Source organism: Lycorma delicatula, chromosome 1 (assembly GCF_047948215.1).
Source record: "Lycorma delicatula isolate Av1 chromosome 1, ASM4794821v1, whole genome shotgun sequence".
Lineage (NCBI taxonomy): Eukaryota > Metazoa > Arthropoda > Insecta > Hemiptera > Fulgoridae > Lycorma > Lycorma delicatula.
In genome coordinates, this window is record NC_134455.1 from 353,833,567 (window position 1) to 353,854,338 (window position 20,772).

The 20,772-nt window shown below is 28.8% G+C and overlaps 1 protein-coding gene across 1 annotated transcript; it reads right to left on the reverse strand.

Moving 5' to 3' along the window:
- Positions 1-1,168: 1,168 nt before the first annotated feature.
- Positions 1,169-10,635, reverse strand: LOC142334467 (protein charybde-like). The gene is made up of 3 exons (XM_075382523.1): positions 10,196-10,635; positions 4,204-4,405; positions 1,169-3,468 (listed from the first exon to the last, which is right to left on the reverse strand). The coding sequence occupies exons 1-3, from the start codon at positions 10,386-10,388 to the stop codon at positions 3,225-3,227; spliced, it is 639 nt and encodes a 212-aa protein (XP_075238638.1). The 5' UTR covers positions 10,389-10,635; the 3' UTR covers positions 1,169-3,224.
- Between the last annotated feature and the right edge of the window lie 10,137 nt (positions 10,636-20,772).

Below are 20,772 nucleotides of genomic sequence, written 5' to 3' on the forward strand. Positions count from 1 at the left end.
GCATCACATAATTTAAATAAACATTCACTACTATAGTTTACACCAAAGTAACTTAGCGAAGCATATTTAGAAGAAAAAATAAAAATCAAATTATAGGTGTACAGATCTGTCAAGTAATTTTACAACAAAACACATTATTTTAGTTCAGATTTGTTTTATACAAAGCAAAAAAAGTCATATTGTAGTTTTTTATTTTATGTAAATTTTTCAGTAATAAGGTAAATCAGTGTATGCGACTTTTAACCAATTCTAGATTTTTTTTTTGTTGATGTATGAAGAAAGCATACTTAAGATACAGCAATATACGAAATATCATTATAAAAAAAAATATATATATATATATATAATAATATGAGCAGTTTTTAAAGTATACAATTCTAAAATGTTTTTTATATGCAAAGTAGGCAAAGCTGAAGCAGTAACAAACATACAAACAAACAAGAGGGGGTACAGCAACAAGGCTGTTTTGTATGCTATCCTCAAGGCTATTAGAATTGGAAGGATTCCCAATCCAGTAGTAGCGATATGCCCATGGTCAACTAGTGTTCACCATGCCAACATAACAGCCATTTTGCTTTAGGCTCTTATTATACTGCGCCATAAATTTCCAGACAACAGTATTCAAAACGAAATGAACATTCTGACTTCATTTCAGGAATTATTTTTAAAAAACACATTTGGTTTTTCTCTTAATAAGAAATGGACTATGCGGTTGGTAATTGCAAAATACTAAACACTCATCTTGGTGAGTGAACATTGTAATAAAATTGGAATTATGTGTTCTTTTATTCTACATAAATTCTTGCTTCTGTATGAATTCACGTAACATCCCCCCCCCAAAAAAAAATAAATAAAAAAACTTACTTCAATTTAAATATTTTCCACTAACATAGTTTTATTTTTATTAAAAAATTATTTATTTTATTTTTTTATACGAATGAGCAGGAATGGTTAGCCTGGTGGTAGTGTTCGAAAATACCATGCCCGACTGGGATTGAAACCTGGACCTCCGCAAAAAATGACCTACTCATCCATGATGTTGGAAAATCCACTTTCATTAAAAAAATAAAATCAGGTCCTTATTTAAAAAAAGATAAGATTTTCTTAGTATTTTTATTAAAAGTGTAAGACATGTACTGATATAAGGCATAAAAAATTAAAAACAAGATTTAAAATTTTACACATTTTTTATTTTCTTTTTAACACATTCTTTAAAATTTCTTTTAAAGTAGATCTTTATAACAAAAAGTACAAAAAATGTTAACACATAATTGATTTGCAGCTACATTTATGAAATACGAACGAATGAATAAATGAATGATTTGATGAACGATTACAATAAATGAATGAATAACATAAAAAGATGAAAACGAATATGATAATAAAAAGGCTTTGCTTAGAGCACTGCTACAATACTGAAGGCATGGTTTACAATAAAAACCGGACATTATTATAAATATGTATATATTTATATATACATACATATATGAGATCAGGAAAAAGTATCTACACATAGTTGGCATGACAGGAAAGTGGGACATTCTTTTATAATAATTATCATTTAATTTATATATAATATAAATATTTATTTATTTTTTAACACTAAACAACGACATATCAAAATAATAATTATAATAATAATCATCATTCACTTGATCAGCTATCACAATATTAGAACAAAGTAACTCAACTTATCGTTAAGGCCTTTTATAATTATTAATTAAATACACAATAATAGCAAATAAAAATAAAATTAATTGTGAAATAACAATAATTTGAATTTGTAATTTTTTTCACTAAAAAAAAAAACTGTTTTAAATACAAGTAAACATGAATAGTTGAAAAAGTAATTTAAAGTAAAAAATATATGTACGTACAGAAAGCAATAAAATTAAGAAAGATAAACCTTAAATTTTCAAACTATTAAATTACATATATAACTGATATTACAAAATAATAGTAAAATTATTAAGTTAATTAAAGAATAAAATAATTTTCATTATCACAACGCATAATTAAAATTAGATTAAAAAAATCATAGGCCTTAATGAAATCTGAGGTATATTTTAAAAATACAATTAATTAATTAAAAAATAATTGTAATAATCACAAAGTACAGAGGCGAAGTAAATTATTAAGTTAAGTGATGTACTTTAACACCATATTAAATAATCAATACTTTCCTCTTTTCTACTTCACAAAAATTTATAATTACATTAATGAAAGACAACACAACCTCATAACGCTATCTATATTATCAGGTCCTTTAATACTAAACGTACGAATACAAAAACAAAAATCAACTGCGATTAAATCAATTCTCGATATTACATTATTTCATCCAGTCATTCTCAGTCCGCCATCATATCTCAAGCATTTTACAATTCGGTATAACGTTAACTACATTTATATATATATATATATATATATATATATATATATATATTACAATATACTCATATTAAAATACTATTCGACATAATAATCAGATGCAAAAAATATTATTTCTTAATATTAATCAATCACAAGTCAAAAATTATTACTTAAATTACATTTACTAATAATTAATAATAATAATAACAAAGCTTACTTGTGAACTGATATGACCGAGTTGATGCACTCTATTATAACATCAACGTTGTACTATCTGGCCTTTGCTCTGGTGATCCCTCATATCATAATAACACATTGATACCGCACGCTATCACAAGCGAGACAAACACAGGAAGACCCAAACTAACTTTTTTTAAAATACACAAAAAAATTTGAAAAAAAAAATTCTTCCGCTTCATTAGTCAAAAATTAAGTTTTTAAATTTGTTAAACGAAAATTTTAAGAAACTAGTAGAAAAATGTTTAATTGATAATAATTACTGATTGTAAATAAAATTCACTTTTAAACCTAATTAAAAAAAAAATATCTAAAACTACTATCTAATAAGTAATAAATTGTTTGATAAAATATTTTCTCATTTATAAAGTATATATAAATTATTAATAATAAATTGTTTCTTTTCAATAATTATAATACTATATATATATATATATTTTTTTTTTAATATATTCATATACTTTTTAAATATTTATATATAAATGTTCTTTTTTATTTGCGTGACTAAGAAGATTGCAAAATGTGCTGGTTCCCCCTGAGCACTCCATCAGTCTTGACTCTCATTGGCTGGTGCCATGCGGCCGATGGAACTCCGGCTGCTTGGCTCCTGTCGCTCAGTCCAGGTACGACCTGTACAACTTTTTCTTCTCTAGGGCGAATCCAGGGCTTATCATTATCGTACCTCCTTTGGTTAGGTTCTTGATGAATTGGGGTAGTATTGAATGCCATGTACTACGAGCGTCTTGCGTTAACGTTAGGAACAATTCGAATGTTGATACTGTGTTGGGATCGCACTTAATTGTTCCTATCCGACGACATTCCTGGTCGGTTTCAAAGTTGATAAATAATGTACACCCCCTGTAACAAAAAGAAACAAACAAAACTTGTTACTACTCGCTAATAATCAGATGGTGTGGCATATACAAAAAACATTTTTTAATAATTATGCGCATCATTAAATTGAATGACCAAACAAAATTTTAAGTAAACTTATTTCAATAAATATACACTGCGCTCAGAAAAATTAAGGTATAAAATAATTTTCATCAACTTGAATAATAAATTTTAATTTTTGTGTTCTTCCCAAAACAGACAAATAAATAAAATATAATTAAAAACACTTTTAACTGAAATCAATCTTACAAATACATAACATCAATTTATTTTATTTAAATTTTTAAAAAAACAAAAAACTAAGTAATACTTTAGTCATCTTCGCATTATTAATAAACAATTTAAACAACTAAAATTTTGTGCAATCTTTTTTTGACAGTTAGTTTATTTGATTACCAATTGTATTGAAATCATTCCAATTTTTATGATTTTTCTTTCTTTTCTATTTCATTTATTATTTTTTTACTTTAAACAAAAGATGACACGATTGAAAGTTAAGAGAAATCACAATCATTCAAACTTAATAAGAAAATAAAATTATGGAAATGTTTTAAAACTTTATAATGCATAGCTAATAAAAATAACAATTTAATTGTATTCATTAAATTTCTTTTCAGCACATGAACATGAAATACACACACACATACACACTTCCTTCTGAATCAAACAAATCAAAGGTAAAACAAATTTATTATGTACCTAAGTCCACAGGGTTCATTTTCAGCCAATCTGAGTACATCTCTGGCAATACGAGGTAGAAGGTCTGCAGGAAGAAGTACTTCACCACAAGCAAGCTGTGCAGATTTTGCAGCTCTTAACTCTTCCTCAAGACGCCTAGCCAACGCTTGGCAAGCTCCTCCATCTTCTGCTTCACCTCTTTCCTCACTGGGTATAGCAGCACCTTAAAAAACACAAATACAAAATTAGATATAAGTCTTAATATATTAATATTTGTTAAATTTTAATTATAGAAAATAATGGGTTAATAACAAAACGTTCCTTGATCCTGGATAAACCGTAAATCGTATCCTATACAAACTAATGGTAAAATAATAAATAGTTATACCACTTGCGGCGCAAAGCATCCTGAAAATTAAAAAGGTGTCCGGAAGAAAAACGACTACATCTGTTTAATAAACCGATTCTCGAAGTTAATCAACGCTGGATAGAATTCGATGCATATTTTGGTCATTTAAAAATAAGCAACTAATGACTTACTTTTTACATAAAAAAAAATATATAATAAAATAAAAGAAAGCAGAAATACGAGTTTCCATTAAAAATTTATTTTAAAAAATATATATATATATATAACAAAATTTAACAGATGGATAAAAATAACAATTTATACAATTTTACTCGTTAGTTAAGAGATTCTAAAATAAACAAATAAATTTCAAACTATATTTATTAAGAATATTATCGTTTAATAACGCATCACAATATAAAACTTAAAATTACAAAACATTAAAAAAATTAATTTATATTAAATTTTAAAAAATCCATCTGTAAAGAACAAATGATTCACTAATAGGAGCTTAATAGATTTTCATAAAAACTATATCATACAGATTTTAAGATAAAAAAATTAAAATCGCTAAAAATTAGAAAGATTAATTCTCACTAACCGACTTCAAAAATGAATGGGTGATGTAAAACAAGTTTATATTACGGGACTCAGTTTGATTTCTATGAAAATTAATTTTTATATCAATATATTTTGAGAACCTTTTTTAATTTATTTCCAAACTAAAAAAAAATAGTTAAAATTTTAATAGGAGGATAATATATAAACAGGAATAGCAATAAGCAAATGAAATTACACAAGGCTGATGAAATAAACTGCCACTTTCTGTCAACTCATGAATCGATACCGGCTTCCGTAAAACAGGTAAGTATATAGTTAACGATAAGAACAAACTTACGTACATTGCGACTAAAAATAATAATTCTATATTTAAAAAATAAAATAAAAGTTTTAAGGAATATTAATTAAATAAGAATTACATTACATTTAAAACATTTGTGAAAGTTGGTTAAATATAGCTTACCTATCGAAAAATCGACGCTTACTGGACACGGTAATACTTCCATATTTTATAATTAAAAATAATACGTTAATGTACTAATATTGACTATAGTAACCGTTTTTACTGCACTGATTCAACAATCGGACCAATACTGTTAACAAAGACCGAACCGAATACGATGAACCACTTGCGTGTGCCAGCAGGCAATCGCTTTGCACTTATATAAACTCACGCTTCCAAAACTGTAAGAGAACTGATGCAACTTAACAGCTGTGAGACAAAGACACCGGTTCGCCGGTACCCCTACTACTGCTCATTCCCCTTCCATCGAACTAGCTCGGTATAGGCCTACGTGACGATCGGCTCGCTCTCCAGCTTGGTGGGGGTCCATTGTTGTCAGATCTCTCTAACACACACACACACACACACACACACACACACACGTAATTTAAATGATTGAATACTAAAAACGAAGAAAAAACATTATTGTCTAAATCCCCCCAACAACATCGTATCGTTTAGTCTGGGGTGATGTTCAGATAAGTTTAATATTTTTTCCGGTTAATAAAGTTTTAGTAAAACTTTTAAAAAATATTTATTTATTTCATCCAGGTACCACGACAAAATGTTTCAACAAAAACAAAAATCACCATCAAGCTTATATAGCGTTTTGCTTATGTTACTTCTAGATATGAAAAATTGTAAATGTACAGAGATGTTTTCATTGGATGAATTTTAAAATAAATAAATCGTAACAGACTACAACAGTTTACTTCTACGACTCATGCCGGTATATTTTTATTATTTAAATAAATTTTGTTAAATCACACTAATCAGTATTATTACAATGAAAAAAAAAATACAAAATTACATAACACTTAAAAAACTGTATTTTGTTTTGAATAAAGTAAAACAAAAGTTTTTACACATAATTTACAAGAAGAACTTTATTTTTTTATATTTAATCGTTAAATAACAACTATTTTTATTAAATTAAAAAATAAATTTAAATAAACAAAAATCTTTACAATTTTCAAAATTATATGTTTGGTAATTCAATATTAAATTTTGTATTTTTTTTAAACAACAATATATATATATACAAACGAATAAAAATTGTTTTCTTAAATTAACATAAAATAATCACTGTGTAATTTTTAAAACATGTATATTTTATAGTTATGAAATATGTGAAGAAAAACCATTTTAAAAAAATTTCCTATAGATTATCATACACCAAAACCCGTAGCAAACAAATTAAAAAACGAAAAAATATAAAAGATAATTGCAATCGTATTTGAATATATAAAAGATAATATATAGCAGCATAATAGCAACAAATAGAGAATGAGAGAAGTACGCTATTTACGTAGCGTTAAAAAATCTATTATAAGTGACAAAATAAAAATATGAGAATTATATATTAAAATATTTCTAACCATAAATAAACAAATAATTTAGAGGAATTTGAAATGAAAAAATGAATTAAAAAACAAATTTATGGGTATGTATATATATATATATATATATATATATATAAAAAATTAACAACTATTCATGAAGTATGAAAGAACACACTTCGCTGGTAAATTTTGCCACAAAAAAAAGAATGGATGTAATTACTACTACACTGTTTTATTACCAGATAAATTTTAATTATATATTTAAATTTTGTTAAATGTAATTGATTTGTCTCTTCTAAAAAATTTTGATTTAGAAAACAGAAACTTTATAGACTAAAATTGTAAAAGTAAACATTTTCTCAAATCAAAAACTATTTTTGTATTATTTTTATCGGTAGAAAAATAAAACTACAGTATTTCTTAAACTATATTTTCTTCAGTACGACATTTTTAAAAATAAAAGGAGGGTGAAAAATAATTTGATATATTTTTAATTTGGTTGCCTATAAAAATGTGTTTTATAATTATAATGTGAAGATTTATGAGGATAATTTGTCTCGCTAATACTTTCTTCAATTCAAATTTTACTGTTAGTGTTTATATATTAAATTAATTAAAAATTGGAATATATATTTTGAAAATTTTAATATTTTCTCCTAATACCCGTGAATTAGCTCTTTTTGTTTTTAATATACTTAATAGATTTAAAGGATAGGAATGTGACATATTTTTTATTTTTATTTAATGAAATTTGCGGGCTTCAACTACTATGATTTAGCCCGAATGGAAATTTGCAGCGTATGAAAAATGCCATGTCTGGCCTGGATTCGAACCCACGATCTCAGGGTGAAAGACGGTGACCTACCACTCGGGCCACGGTAGCCGGCAAGCATATTAAATTTTTATAAAATGGCATTCTTATAACAAATAACAATTACATAACTTTTATTTTAATAATTTAATTAATGATTGTACTTATTATAAAATTTATCAATTCTAAATCGTAAACGAAAATATCTTTATCACACGATAATAAAAATAATAATTTTATGTAGAATCTACAGTTCTTTAATCAAGGCTATAAATAATCTAAAATAATTACCATTTTTTTACCGAAATTAATACGTATAAATATCTTTAAACGTAGAACAAAATTATGAACAAAAACTGTTTATCAAATAAAAGTAAATTATTATAATTTCGCATAATTATAAACAAGGATAATATTTTGCTGTAAAACGTTCAAATTATTAATAACAAAACTAAAATATACACCTAATAATAATAAACTAACGGAATATTTCCAAAAACAAATAAACTAAAACTGCTTTTTTGTTCCAAGTAAAATTATCTCAATATAATGTTTTTTTTTAAAGTTTTAAGAAATAAGCTGGATACAGAGTTTTTAGCTTTATATAATATAAAGAGTTTATATTAGAGTTCTAGTTCTAAAAATATTATATAAAAAAACTAGGATAAACTACAGTTTGAATTTCTTCTAGCGAAGAACTTCTGATATATATATACATTATTTTTTGGTAAAGTAATTTCATGAATAAAATAAAAGAAAAATTAATCACGGAAAAAAGTATTATATAATTCTTTTTTTAATAAAAAGATACGGTATATGAAATATAAACAAAATAATTAAGAAAGGATATTTCTAACGGAAATAAAAATTGTATAACCTACTACGAATTGCCTGCCGGGTGTGCTAGCTGTATGAGAAGCATTAAGTTAATGACGTAAATAGCTACTGATTTAAAAATAGCTACTATAAATTAATGATATGAACCAGCCTAACCGAATTTATTTAATGCAATAATACCACTAACTACTAAATTTAATAAACGAACATTAAAAAAAAAAAACAAAATATATATATATATATGTTTCACTAACGAATAAATTACCTCGTCAAACGAAAGATGCCGGTAACAAAGAATTATAAAATACATTTACATGCCGGCAAATATTTATGCCGGTTAAGAACTGCGAAACGTTAATGTTTATTTTTGATTCTTCGTTTTTAATAATCATATTTATTTAAAATACAAAATTTCATTATTAAAATATATGCAATTGATATACATTTACGAATTTGAACTATCTGATACGAGTAATATTTATTTGAAATATAAAAGTGATAATCAAATCTCAACTGCTTTCGTTCAAGTAGCCTAATAGTAAACAACAAACGTCACACGAATAATTGTTACCGATATTAATAAATAATATTTTAATTATGCAGTAATTACTGATAATAATTTAATTTATACCTTAACTATATAAACATTGATAAGCATGATCAAAATGAATTAAAATATATCCTACATTTCAGATATTTTTGAAGAATATCTCTAATGAAACCGTTACATTTTTCTTTATACATACATACACAAATTTCCTTTTAAATAATAATATTCACATAACCGCTCGGATTAAAAAAAAACTGCATTTAGCGAAATAAAATACACCAAATAATACTGTATTTTAATAAAATTATCTAAAAAAAAACTTAACTGTGTAGACGCAACCTACAAATTATTCGTACTTAGCAGTAACAAAATTACAGTAATAAGATAACAGATCTGAAATCTTTCAGGTTAGCGTTTTTGAGATGGGATTTCACTTTACCAATTATTTTTGCATTAACAAGCAAAGTTTAAAGTGTTATAATTAAAAACAATGCAATTTAAGATTTTATACCGGCATTATTAAAAAAAAAAAATGCCGGTACTTAATAAAATTTCATTACATTTTATATATTACTTATTTATTAGTTTACAAATTATCAGAACAAAGACTTCAGCTGAAACCTTGACAAAGAAACCGAACAGCTGTGACAAGGAGGGGGTGAAAATCGTTATTTCAGGAATAGTTCGCGCACGCGTTGAAAATACCTCTTTGTTCATTCACTCATCCATATTAAGAACAAAAAAATAAGTTTTGCTATTTAAAGTTACTAATAAATGGAAAAATATATTTTTTCTACGGTCAAAATAATTTACATTAAATTACCATGGAAAAACTACTTTAGAAGCTAAAACCTTCATTTATTTAAATTTACATGTCAACTAGTAATACGAACGAATACAAGTTAAATAAAAGTATTTGACATCGATAAATGTTACATTTAAAAATTATAACTTTATAACAAATATCTTTGCCACAAAGCGATTGTTAAAATTATTTAAGTGCATTAAAAAAAAAAAAAAAACAATAAGACTGGTGTAAAATAATTTGAAAGAAGCTTACCTCCTGAAACGGGGACGTTATTCCGATCAGCTAATATATTTTCGATCACGTCACAGGACATCTTTTGTTTCACCGGAGTAACTGAATTTTGTTGTTGTAAAATGTCCGTTAGTTTATTAAAAACTTCGTTCAATTTAACATCACGATGTGGAGAATCTTCAAGATAGTGTTCTATGTGTTCTCCTTTCATCATTTTGGAAAAAAACAAAACAAAATACTACTTAATTCCTGATGTAATCCAATTTGTACAAAACTTATTTTTAGTGACTAGAATATTTTGATACGATGTGAGAAACCATCACAAGCAGGACGGGAGATGTAAATAAAATTATTTAATATTGGCTTTTATTATTGTTTCTTTTTTTTATCTACACTAAAACCTACTTCAAGCCGGTTATTTCATTCCTATCCGGCTTCGACCCGACAACAACGAGTGACAGATCCACAATGAAGAGAAACGCTGGACTGGCTTAAAACAGCTGATTTTAAAACGAGTATTGCCATTGGTTAGCTTTCCAGCCAATAGAATTATCTGATACAAAGCACTGGAGAATTGACCGAGCAGCCGCCTGGCAACAGGATTAAGTACAACAGTTCTCCTGATCAAGCTGTGTTATTATATCGATATATTTGCGCTATCAGAACTTTTTATTATGTTTTGACCGACCGATAGGCAGGTTGTCCTGTTTATTTCTTCCATTTCTTAAAAATAAATTAATAAGTAAAAATTAAATATAATTACTAGGGTTGTTACTTATGAATTTAACGGGTTATTGAATATTTCGTATCCATAAGTTCACGTAAAAGAGTTTTTCTATTGATTAAATTGTTTAATAATAAAAACGGTATAGTTTTAATTAACAGTAATAACATTTTGATCGGTAAGAAAAAATACTTACCTAATCTATTATTTCAACTTTCTTGGAAATTTTAGTTTTATAATTATAATTTTAATTAAAGATTATGTAACACTTTCGTGTGTTATTTTATAAAAAGAATTTCTAATTTTTCAAATAAATAACTTTTCATAGACATAAATCACCTATTCTTACGGATGTTAACCTGACTGTATAAGGTAATATAATATGTGATTTAAGGGAACGAAACCGGCCTTCTATCAGAACTTTCACCTAGTACACTTCTGTAAGTCTATCTACGCTCTTTATAGCATCAGACGGTTGAATTTGTGAAGTTAATTAAATAACTTTGTGCTGATGATTTTACAGTTATATAAAAATATCAAATAGATATTTAAATAAAAATATCAGTTAAATAATTACATAGCTTATAATAAAATTGTTAGTTTTATCTTAATGAATTTATTGAAAAAATAAAAAAGTTTGAAATATTCGGAGAAAAACTTTGGAAATTTATTATTGCTGAAAATATAAAATAAATTTTACTGGAAAAAATTATTAAATTAAGATACAGAATAATCCTTAAGAATATTCGTATATATATATATATATATATATATATATATACTACCTGGCCCATGTAACCAGAACCTGGACGCTCGGGGCTCAGGTCAGCCCAGGCAAATCCTCAAGTCAGGGGCTCCTCGGGGCCAAGCGGTCTACCCCATAGCCGCAGAGCCATTCTCATACACCCAGAGGGGTTCACCCGCTTATCCCCACACTGTATATTATACTTATAGTTGTGAAAATAATACTCATTAAGAATAATTATAGTATTCAAGCCATATAGAAACCTGAAAAAGAAACTAGATTACAAAAGATAGAATAATAGTAACTTTCTTTCTTTTTCCTGTTTAGCTTCCGGTAATTACCTTTCAGATAATACTTCAGAGGATGATATGTATGAGTGTAAATCAACTGTTAGACTTGTACAGTCTCAATTCGACTATTGCTGAGATGTGTGGTTAATTGAAAAACCCAACCACCAAAGAACACTGGTATCCACGGATCTAGTATTCAAATCCGCGTAACAATAACTGACTTTACTAGGATTTGAACGCTGGAACTCTCGAACTTCCAAATCAGCTGATTTGGGAAGACGCGTTCGCCACTAGACCAAACCGGTGGGTTAGAATAATAGTAATTATGGTAATTAAAGTATGCACTCCTTTGACGACTAAAAATTCATAACTTATTTCTTTGCCATGGTGGCCAAAATATAATACTGAAGTAAAAGGATCGATCTACTTTTTCCATAATGAATGTCTTTAATTCACCCTCCTTGGGGGGGGGGGGGGGGGGAAATAATGAATATTTTTAATATCTTAACTTTCAAGGCTTTGGTCGATGGCTTAAAACCTAACTCTGCCAACAAGGTTTGCATAGGTATTGTAAGAACACCCCATTGCACCTCCCAAAACAGCGCCCTAGGGGAATTCCGTTTGTTACTGCCAGTTGATGGTGATGATTAGTCTAGCCTCCAACGAGGGGTTCGTTTACCTCACCACTCTAGCCTCACACGCAGCCCATTATTGTAAAACAGAAATTTTTTTAATATTATTTTATTTAACGTAAATTTAATTCCATTATTTTTGTAATATTATTCATTGGATTGTTTCGAATAATTCAATTCAAACCTAGCTTACACAGTGGAAGAGACTCACAGTTCACACTTCATTAATTCAATTCATTAAAGTTTTTGCTTTAACCAATTTTTCGAAATGAAGTATATCTAAAAACGTTTCTCATTATGCCAAGAAATATTGGTAAAAATTTGGATGTGACTAATCGAGTAGTTTTTTTTTGTTTACCCCGAGCAAAGAAAGACCCTCTTCCTTCTTATATAATAGTATAGGTAAAGAAGAAATTTTATATGTCCGTCTGTCTTTTATACAGATCTACAGTTTTTTTTCATATCGTGACGAAATTTTTCACGCTAACATTTCCAAACAATAGGAAAATTGTTGTCTACATTTCATTTTGAAAAACTACCCTCGACCCTGTCTGTTTTCACTCGCTGAGTGTAGTCTCTAACCAACCTTAAGTTTTTGTGATTAAGTTTAAAACATATAGTAAAAAAATAAAATCGTTGCTAGAGAAATATTGAACAAATATTTATGTGGACATCACATGATTTCCTTGTACGTCTATTAAATTATATATACACATTTTTTCTGCTCTTCATAAAAACTTATCTCATTCGAAAGTGAAATAAGATCCTTCAATTCTTTAATAAAGTGGACAATTACATAATCGCTAAAATATTAATTTTTATTAACATCAAATATTTATACAATTATTAATTCAACAATCTTACCTGAAATATTAAGTTAGAATAAAATTCCCTTGATTACTCTTTAAATAAATTGTTTATCAAATAATCCAATAATAAAAACTGATCATTCTACATCGTAAGGTCAAAATTAATATTGGTACCCAGTACACAGGAGTTTACTAAAGGGAATAGGTTATAAACTATTATTTATTTATTTATACTAAACTTTTATTTATACAAGACACCAGAAATCTGAAATACACACAAGAAATCTTGTGCATATTACGCAGAAGTGGAAAAAATTTCAACAATCATTTTAAATCGAAATAATTAAAATCAAATAATTAAATAAAATTATTTTTTTTAAATAAAAATATAATTTTAATAAGAATTTGCTAAGAAAATCCAAAAATAATACCATTCTAAATTATAATTTTCAATTAATATTAAATAATCAGATCTTTCACCAACTCTTACTTATTTACATATGCAATAATGCCTATTTTTTTTTTCCTGTTTAGCCTCCGGGAATTACCGTTCGGGTTTTACTTCAGAGGATGAAATATATGACTGTAAGAGAAGTGTAGTCTTGTACAGTCTCAGGTCGACCATTTCTGGGATATGTGGTTAATTGAAACCCAACCACCAAAGAACACCGGTATCCACGATCTAGTATTCAGATCCGTATGAAAGTAAATGCCTTTACCAGAAATTGAACGCTGGAACTCTTGACTTCCAAATCAGCTGATTTTAGAACACCCATTCACCATTACACCAACCCGGTGGGTAATAATGCCTATTAAATTACATATACACATTTTTAAAAGTACATAAAATTTTATTTCACTAATAACTTCTGATTTTTTAATATATATATTTTTTTATTGTTATTGAATAATTATTTGTAATTTTTTTTTGCAATCACGGGTTAATAATTATTAATAAATCAATATATTTCAATTAAAAAAAAGTTAAAAAAATATAAAAGGAGATGAAGTCTGATTCGAACCGATGTTCCTTCCCCTTATAGATCCAGATATTACATTAATTAAAATTTCTTTTGTCTGTAACTCTGCAACCAATGAAAATAACTACCACTTATGATACATAATTGAAAATCTCTCAATGAGGGCTTATTACTGAAGTTAAGAAAAAGTTCAAATCCAAACTTTTTTTTGGATTTTGGACTTAGTTGGACACTTTTGGTTCAGTCGATTGCAATCAAATGAGGTGGTGCACAACTGGATGTTATAACAGTTCTACATCCAAAATTTCGACATCCTAGGACTAATCGTTTTTGAGTTATCCGAGATACGTACATACATACAGACGTCACGCCGAAACTAGTCAAAGTGGATTCAGGGATGGTCAAAATGGATATTTCCTTTGAAATATGAAAATCGAAATTTTTTTTCGGATTACAATACTTCCTTTACTTCGTGCAAGGAAGTAAAAAAGAGTCGAATGAAAAAAAAAATGTCTTAGAATCTGAAATTTTGCCTGCGTAAAAAAGATTAAATAACGGGTGTTACAAAAAGGACGCAATCCTAAGATAAAGAGGGTAAAAGTAACGCATAGATATTTTATATCTCCTACATATCAGTTGGCAATACTGTACTCAAGGTTAGCAGCTTGTAACAGTTGAAATGCTGTTCTTATGCACTAGTGCTATACCAGTACAAATTCGTCCCTATTGTATTAACTATATCGTTTTCCAAGGACGAACGTGATTATTATTAAAATTTATCACGCGTATCAATCTTACGAATAAGTAAAAGACGAGTTTCGGATAAAATTTTCCGATTCTTCAGTTCCTAATAAGTCGACAATATCGTTGGATTAATAAATTTCGTGAGACGGAGAGTATACACTATCGTAAAAGCACAGGTCGACCATCACTGTTAACAGTGGGAGTTCTGGAGTATGTGAAAGAACGTTAGACTCGGTCACCCAGAAAATTGCCCAGAAAGTTATCTTCACAGGCTGGGCATTCCCGATCTACAGCTTTCAGGGTTACTAAAAAATTACAATCGTATGCTTATATCACCGGTGTCGTTCAAGAATTGAAAGAAGTAGACCGCGGAAAACGTTTACAGTATTGTCGTCGGTTTCGTTCTTTTGTTGATGACAGCAGTATTGATATTTTGGATCGTGTTTATTTCAGTATCGAAGCACAGTTTCACCCGGATGGCTGCATTAACAACCAAAATTGCCGAATATGAAGCGCTGAAAATCATCACGCGTTTCACGAACGACCATTACACGCACGTAAAATTGGTGTTTAGTGTGCATTCGTGTGATTGGGCCTTTATTTTTTGAAAAATCTGTACATTGTGTGATTTGTCGCAACTTAATCAAACAGTTTATTGCCGTGTTAGATTTACACGAACAAGAATGGCGGTTCTAGCAGGATAATGCAACGTGTCATACTGCTAATGAAACGCTGAATTTTTTGGCCATCGTTTAATATCAAAATTATTGTGACCTCCAAGATGCCTAAATCTTACGCCAGCAGACCTTTTCCTTTAGGGGTATTTAAAAAGTGTAGTTTTTACAAAACAATCCTCATACACTTGACGAATTGAAAGTGAAATCTAAAATATTAATGAGTAAACATTACGAAAAGCGGCTGCAAATGTTATGAAACGTGTACAAACCTGCATAGGGATCACAGGAAATCATTTTGAACATCTATTGTAAAGTTATTTAAGGGAATTTGAATATTTTTGTATAAGATTTCTAAACATTATTTTTGTAATAAACTCATGTCGTCAAACAAAGGCGTCCTGTTTGAAACACTCGTTATATTTAATTTATCATACTTGGTTTAATTATTATTGGGAAGGATTATTAACGATTGATTAAAGTTTCAAGTTGATCAAATGATTTTAAGTACCAGCGTATTTTTTATATTGTATTGTATTGTATTTTTTATATTGTATCTTTTTATATTGTATCGGATTGTACCGGTATAGCGCATCTGAGTAACGGATTATTGCCAATTAAAAAAACAGCATTAGAAAATATAATAAAGGGAGATATCCAGAAAGGGACTAAAAGCAACCCTTTTAGTAAAGGTAACAGGCCCGTTTAACAATCATCCTTTGTAATACTGCCTCCTAACGCACTAAACACATGTCATTCCCTGAAAAATGTTACCGGACCAAATTTTGGAATTTCACGAAAAAATGAGAGGGCGGTCGATCATTCTCACGCTTCGAGTTTGGTCTGGTCCAGCAGGTAAAGAAGCTAGAAATATAAATACTTTGGGAAACACCAGTTAAAAGTCAGTTTCGCGAGGAGAGTCTGCAGATGTGAATCAGTCCGCGAGACGTCCGTCAACGAGAGTATTTTACAAGGAGGTCAGTGAAGGACAGAATTTCGAGTACAGGTTCGATGCAACAAAGATGCGTTACAAGTAATCCCGGTACATGAAAACAAGAAATGGTTCGTTGAGTTACTGTAAGACTATAAGTGAAAGTGTTAATGTAACAAATTTCATTCATAAAGTGTTAGGGTAGTTTTATTTGTGAACAGCAAAGGTATTTGCAGTCAAAGAACTTTATACTCGTCTTATCCATTATACTATTATCGTTAATACAAGACTAGTAGTTACAAGTGTTACAACTAGTGGTCATGCTACGTCTTTTTACAATGGGAATGAATTCTGGTTTTCATTATTTATCTATCTGTGAATAAATCCTGACGATTACTTTAAATTCTGTTTTGTATGTAATCACTGTTTATTATTATTGTTATTTATGATTATTTCTTTGTTATTGACATCTAATATTATTATTGTTTACTATTACCATTATTGTGTTTATTCTAAATATTATTGCGAATTTTTTTTTTATTGTCTGTTATTATTATTATTGCTATTATTCTGATTATTATTGTGGTTGTGATTACTATACTCTTTTTTATTTATTTGTTTTATGATTGTCGTTTACTATTATTATTGCGATTGTCATTATTATTGATTTGTCTTGTTTTAAACTTATGTTTTTAAAGCAATAAATTACAATTATAAAAACATTTTCAATTGTCAATCTCTCAATATCTTAGAGAGAGAAAATGTATGATACTGTCGCGAGCGCGAAAATATCATACATTATTTTTGCATTATAATGAATAATTCCTCGAAAGAAGATTGTCATAGTTTTAATCCATAAAAAAAAAGATTTTGATTAGGGTTTTAAAAAATAACTATGCTGCAACTTGTCATAGAACTGGAAGGAAAAAATTTTGTTTAAAAAAAGTAATCCGTTTTCTGTCGAGTTAGTCCCTATTAGAATTAATTAAGAAATGTTTGTTCTTGTATGATCTCAAACTGAAATTTTGTATTAATAACCCTTCTTCGTTATTTCTTGTTTTATAACTAAACAAAAAACTATTAAATAATTTAATAGTTCACTACTGCAGGAGATAATTATAACTTAAAAAGAAACGGACTATAAATACTATGATACTACCTAGCTTTTCTTTTTATTAGTCATCAACTGATAAAACTCATCACAAACATTGTTTCCTTTATGATAAGAATAACTGTTGATAAATTTTAAGTAGTCGACATTTTTCTACTACAAAAGATTGAAATTTTTAACTAAATCTATAAAGAATAAAAAAAAATAAAATAGATGATTTTATTTATTATTACTATTCATAATTTACGTATGAACGTACATATTCATTGTTAGTAATTTTCAATTTTCTTTTGGTTACCCAATATTTCAACAGTTTGTTAAGTATAGTGTATAATCATATATTTTTGTCGACGAGTTTGAAATTTAATATACTCACTTCGTAATATTTATGTGCCAAGACAATATACCGCGTTCTCTTACTGAGAATACAGGCTCTGGTTATGTTTACTCTTTCACGCCATATACTTGATTCTCCTGTTCGTAAATTTTCGTGCGTAAAAATCTTTACAAATTAAACAAAAAAAAAACAACATATTTTTAAAATAAATTTTAATTCTAATTTTTGAATGACTGAAGTTTTGATACTTCTTTTTAGTTCTGTTCCATCCCATCGGGTTGGTCTACTGGTAAACGCGTCTTCACAAATCAGCTGACTTCGAAGTCGAGAGTTCCAACGTTCAAATCCTAGTAAAGACGGTTATTTTATGGATTTGAGTACGAGATCGTGGATGCCGGTGTTCTTTGGTAGTTGGGTTTCAATTAACCCACATCTCAGGAATGATCGACCTGAGGCCATTTCAAATGAATCTATCCAGGACTGCGTCGCTAAGTGGAAACACGGTAGAGAAAAGTGTGTGAATAGGGGAGGGGAGCACTTTGAAGAGGATAAGGACCAATAATCTGTAAAATTAATAATAAAGGTTAAAAAAATAAAGTTCAGTTATTTTCTGAACAAACCTCGTATTTACTAACGTATTGAATTAATGGTGATTTATTGGTGTTATATAACTACCATTAACAGTTTTGAATTGTAAAGCAATTTGCCCATCTGTCTACCTTAAATAATTAAAAACGAAATCCTGCATTATTAAAATTTCTCCCTTCTCTCAAACATTTTTTAGTTTTTGGAAAACTGTAAAAATGTAAATGGTATCAAAGCGTCTTATGCCTTCCTTGGCTTCTGTTTCCCCTCATAATTCCAAGGAAAAACTGAACTCTGATTAGCACAAAGTTTAATATGGCGATTAATTAAGTCTTTTGAAATTTTTTATTGATACAGATCAAAATAAGCTTATACTGTCACTGTTCATTCATTCTCATGCAGAACATTATTTTAATTTGTACGAAAATAAAGAAACCCGCGATCGTATTTGCTATTTAATAATAACATTTTATTTAAGTACAGAGTAATTTTTTAGTCCTGTTACCTAATTGTTAATGTCTGGTAATTTCTTTCTAAGAAAGGGAAATTTTGTTTTGTGACACGAAGTTGGTAGCTCTACTCAACCGGTATAGATACGACAGTGTGAGTTGATTCTCCTTGAGCTGTGTAAACTTTTGTACCGTTTCCGGTCGTGTTACGAACAGAATGTCTTTTACCATAGAACAACGAATTTTCATTCTTGACCAATAGTTTGCTACGAAAGCGTACGCGAGTGTAAAAGAATCATTTCAAATTAAATTTGTTGGTGTTCCTCAGCCAGAAAAAATGTCAATTTCTAGCCTAGCAAACCGATTTCGAGAGACAGGTAGTGTTTGCGACAGAAAACGTAGTGGTCGACCAACTCGCTTGACAAATGACGTTTTAGATAATGTGAAAACAAGATTGCTCAATTCTCCACGGAAAAGTTTACAAAAACTTTCCACGCAAATCGGTTTGTCATATTCGAGTGTTCAGAAAGTCGCTTAAAGATTGAAATTGATCGGTATCAAGTACGATTAGTCCAAGAGCTTCAGTCACCAGATTTAAACAAGCGATTGCAATATTGCCGTTGGTCTCTCGTAAATGATAACGGAATCGAATTTTTAAACAAAGTTTTCTTTAGTGATGAAGCTTGGATCCATCTCTATGGTTATGTGAGCAGTCAAAACTGTCGAATTAGGGCGGTTGAAAATCCTAACGCTTTACAAGACAAATCTTTGTATCCTGAAAAAAAATTGGTGTGTGGTGTGCGATATCTCGCCATCGTATAGTCGGAGCCATATTCTTCGAACAGACAGTAAATGGTGTACAGGAATACAGGAATATTGTGCGCCAATTTGTGTCCCTCCTGGAACCTCAATAACAGTATTGCTGGTTTCAGCAAGACGGCATTACATGCCACACGTCTCCAGAAACCATGGATTTTCTGCAAGAGTTCTTTGATGATCGAATAATAAGCAAGGGTTTATGGCCTCCAAGGTCCCCAGACCACACATCTCCTGACTACGTTTTGTGGGGCTATATTAAGTCCGAGGCCTTCAAAAACAATCCTCACACTATTGATGAACTTAAAGTCAATATTACAGACTTAATCACGAATATTTCCAATGCAACTCTTAAAAAGGTTTCTGCTAATATGCTGAAAAGAGTCAGTGCGTTTATAACCGCAAGGGTTGGGCATTTTGAGCATATTCTTTAACAATTATGTAAGTAATAGCTTTTTATTAAATCTCTTTTGTAAGTAACAAATGCCTTTTTTATTCCACCTAAATTTTCCTTTCTTAAATTACATTTAAAATTGGGTAAAGGACTAAAAATTCACTCTGTACTATAATAAAACATTATTTTTGTTAAAAACTCATTCAGACCATAATAAATGCAATGTAATCTTTACACTTATAACAATTTTACAGCTGCTTCGCTGGTACATGCGATTTTTGATCTCCATAACTTCGAAAACCAATTATGCAAACAAATGTTAAATTGGAATCGTTTTTCTCTACCTTCATCAAAATGAACGCCGTTTCGTCAATTAT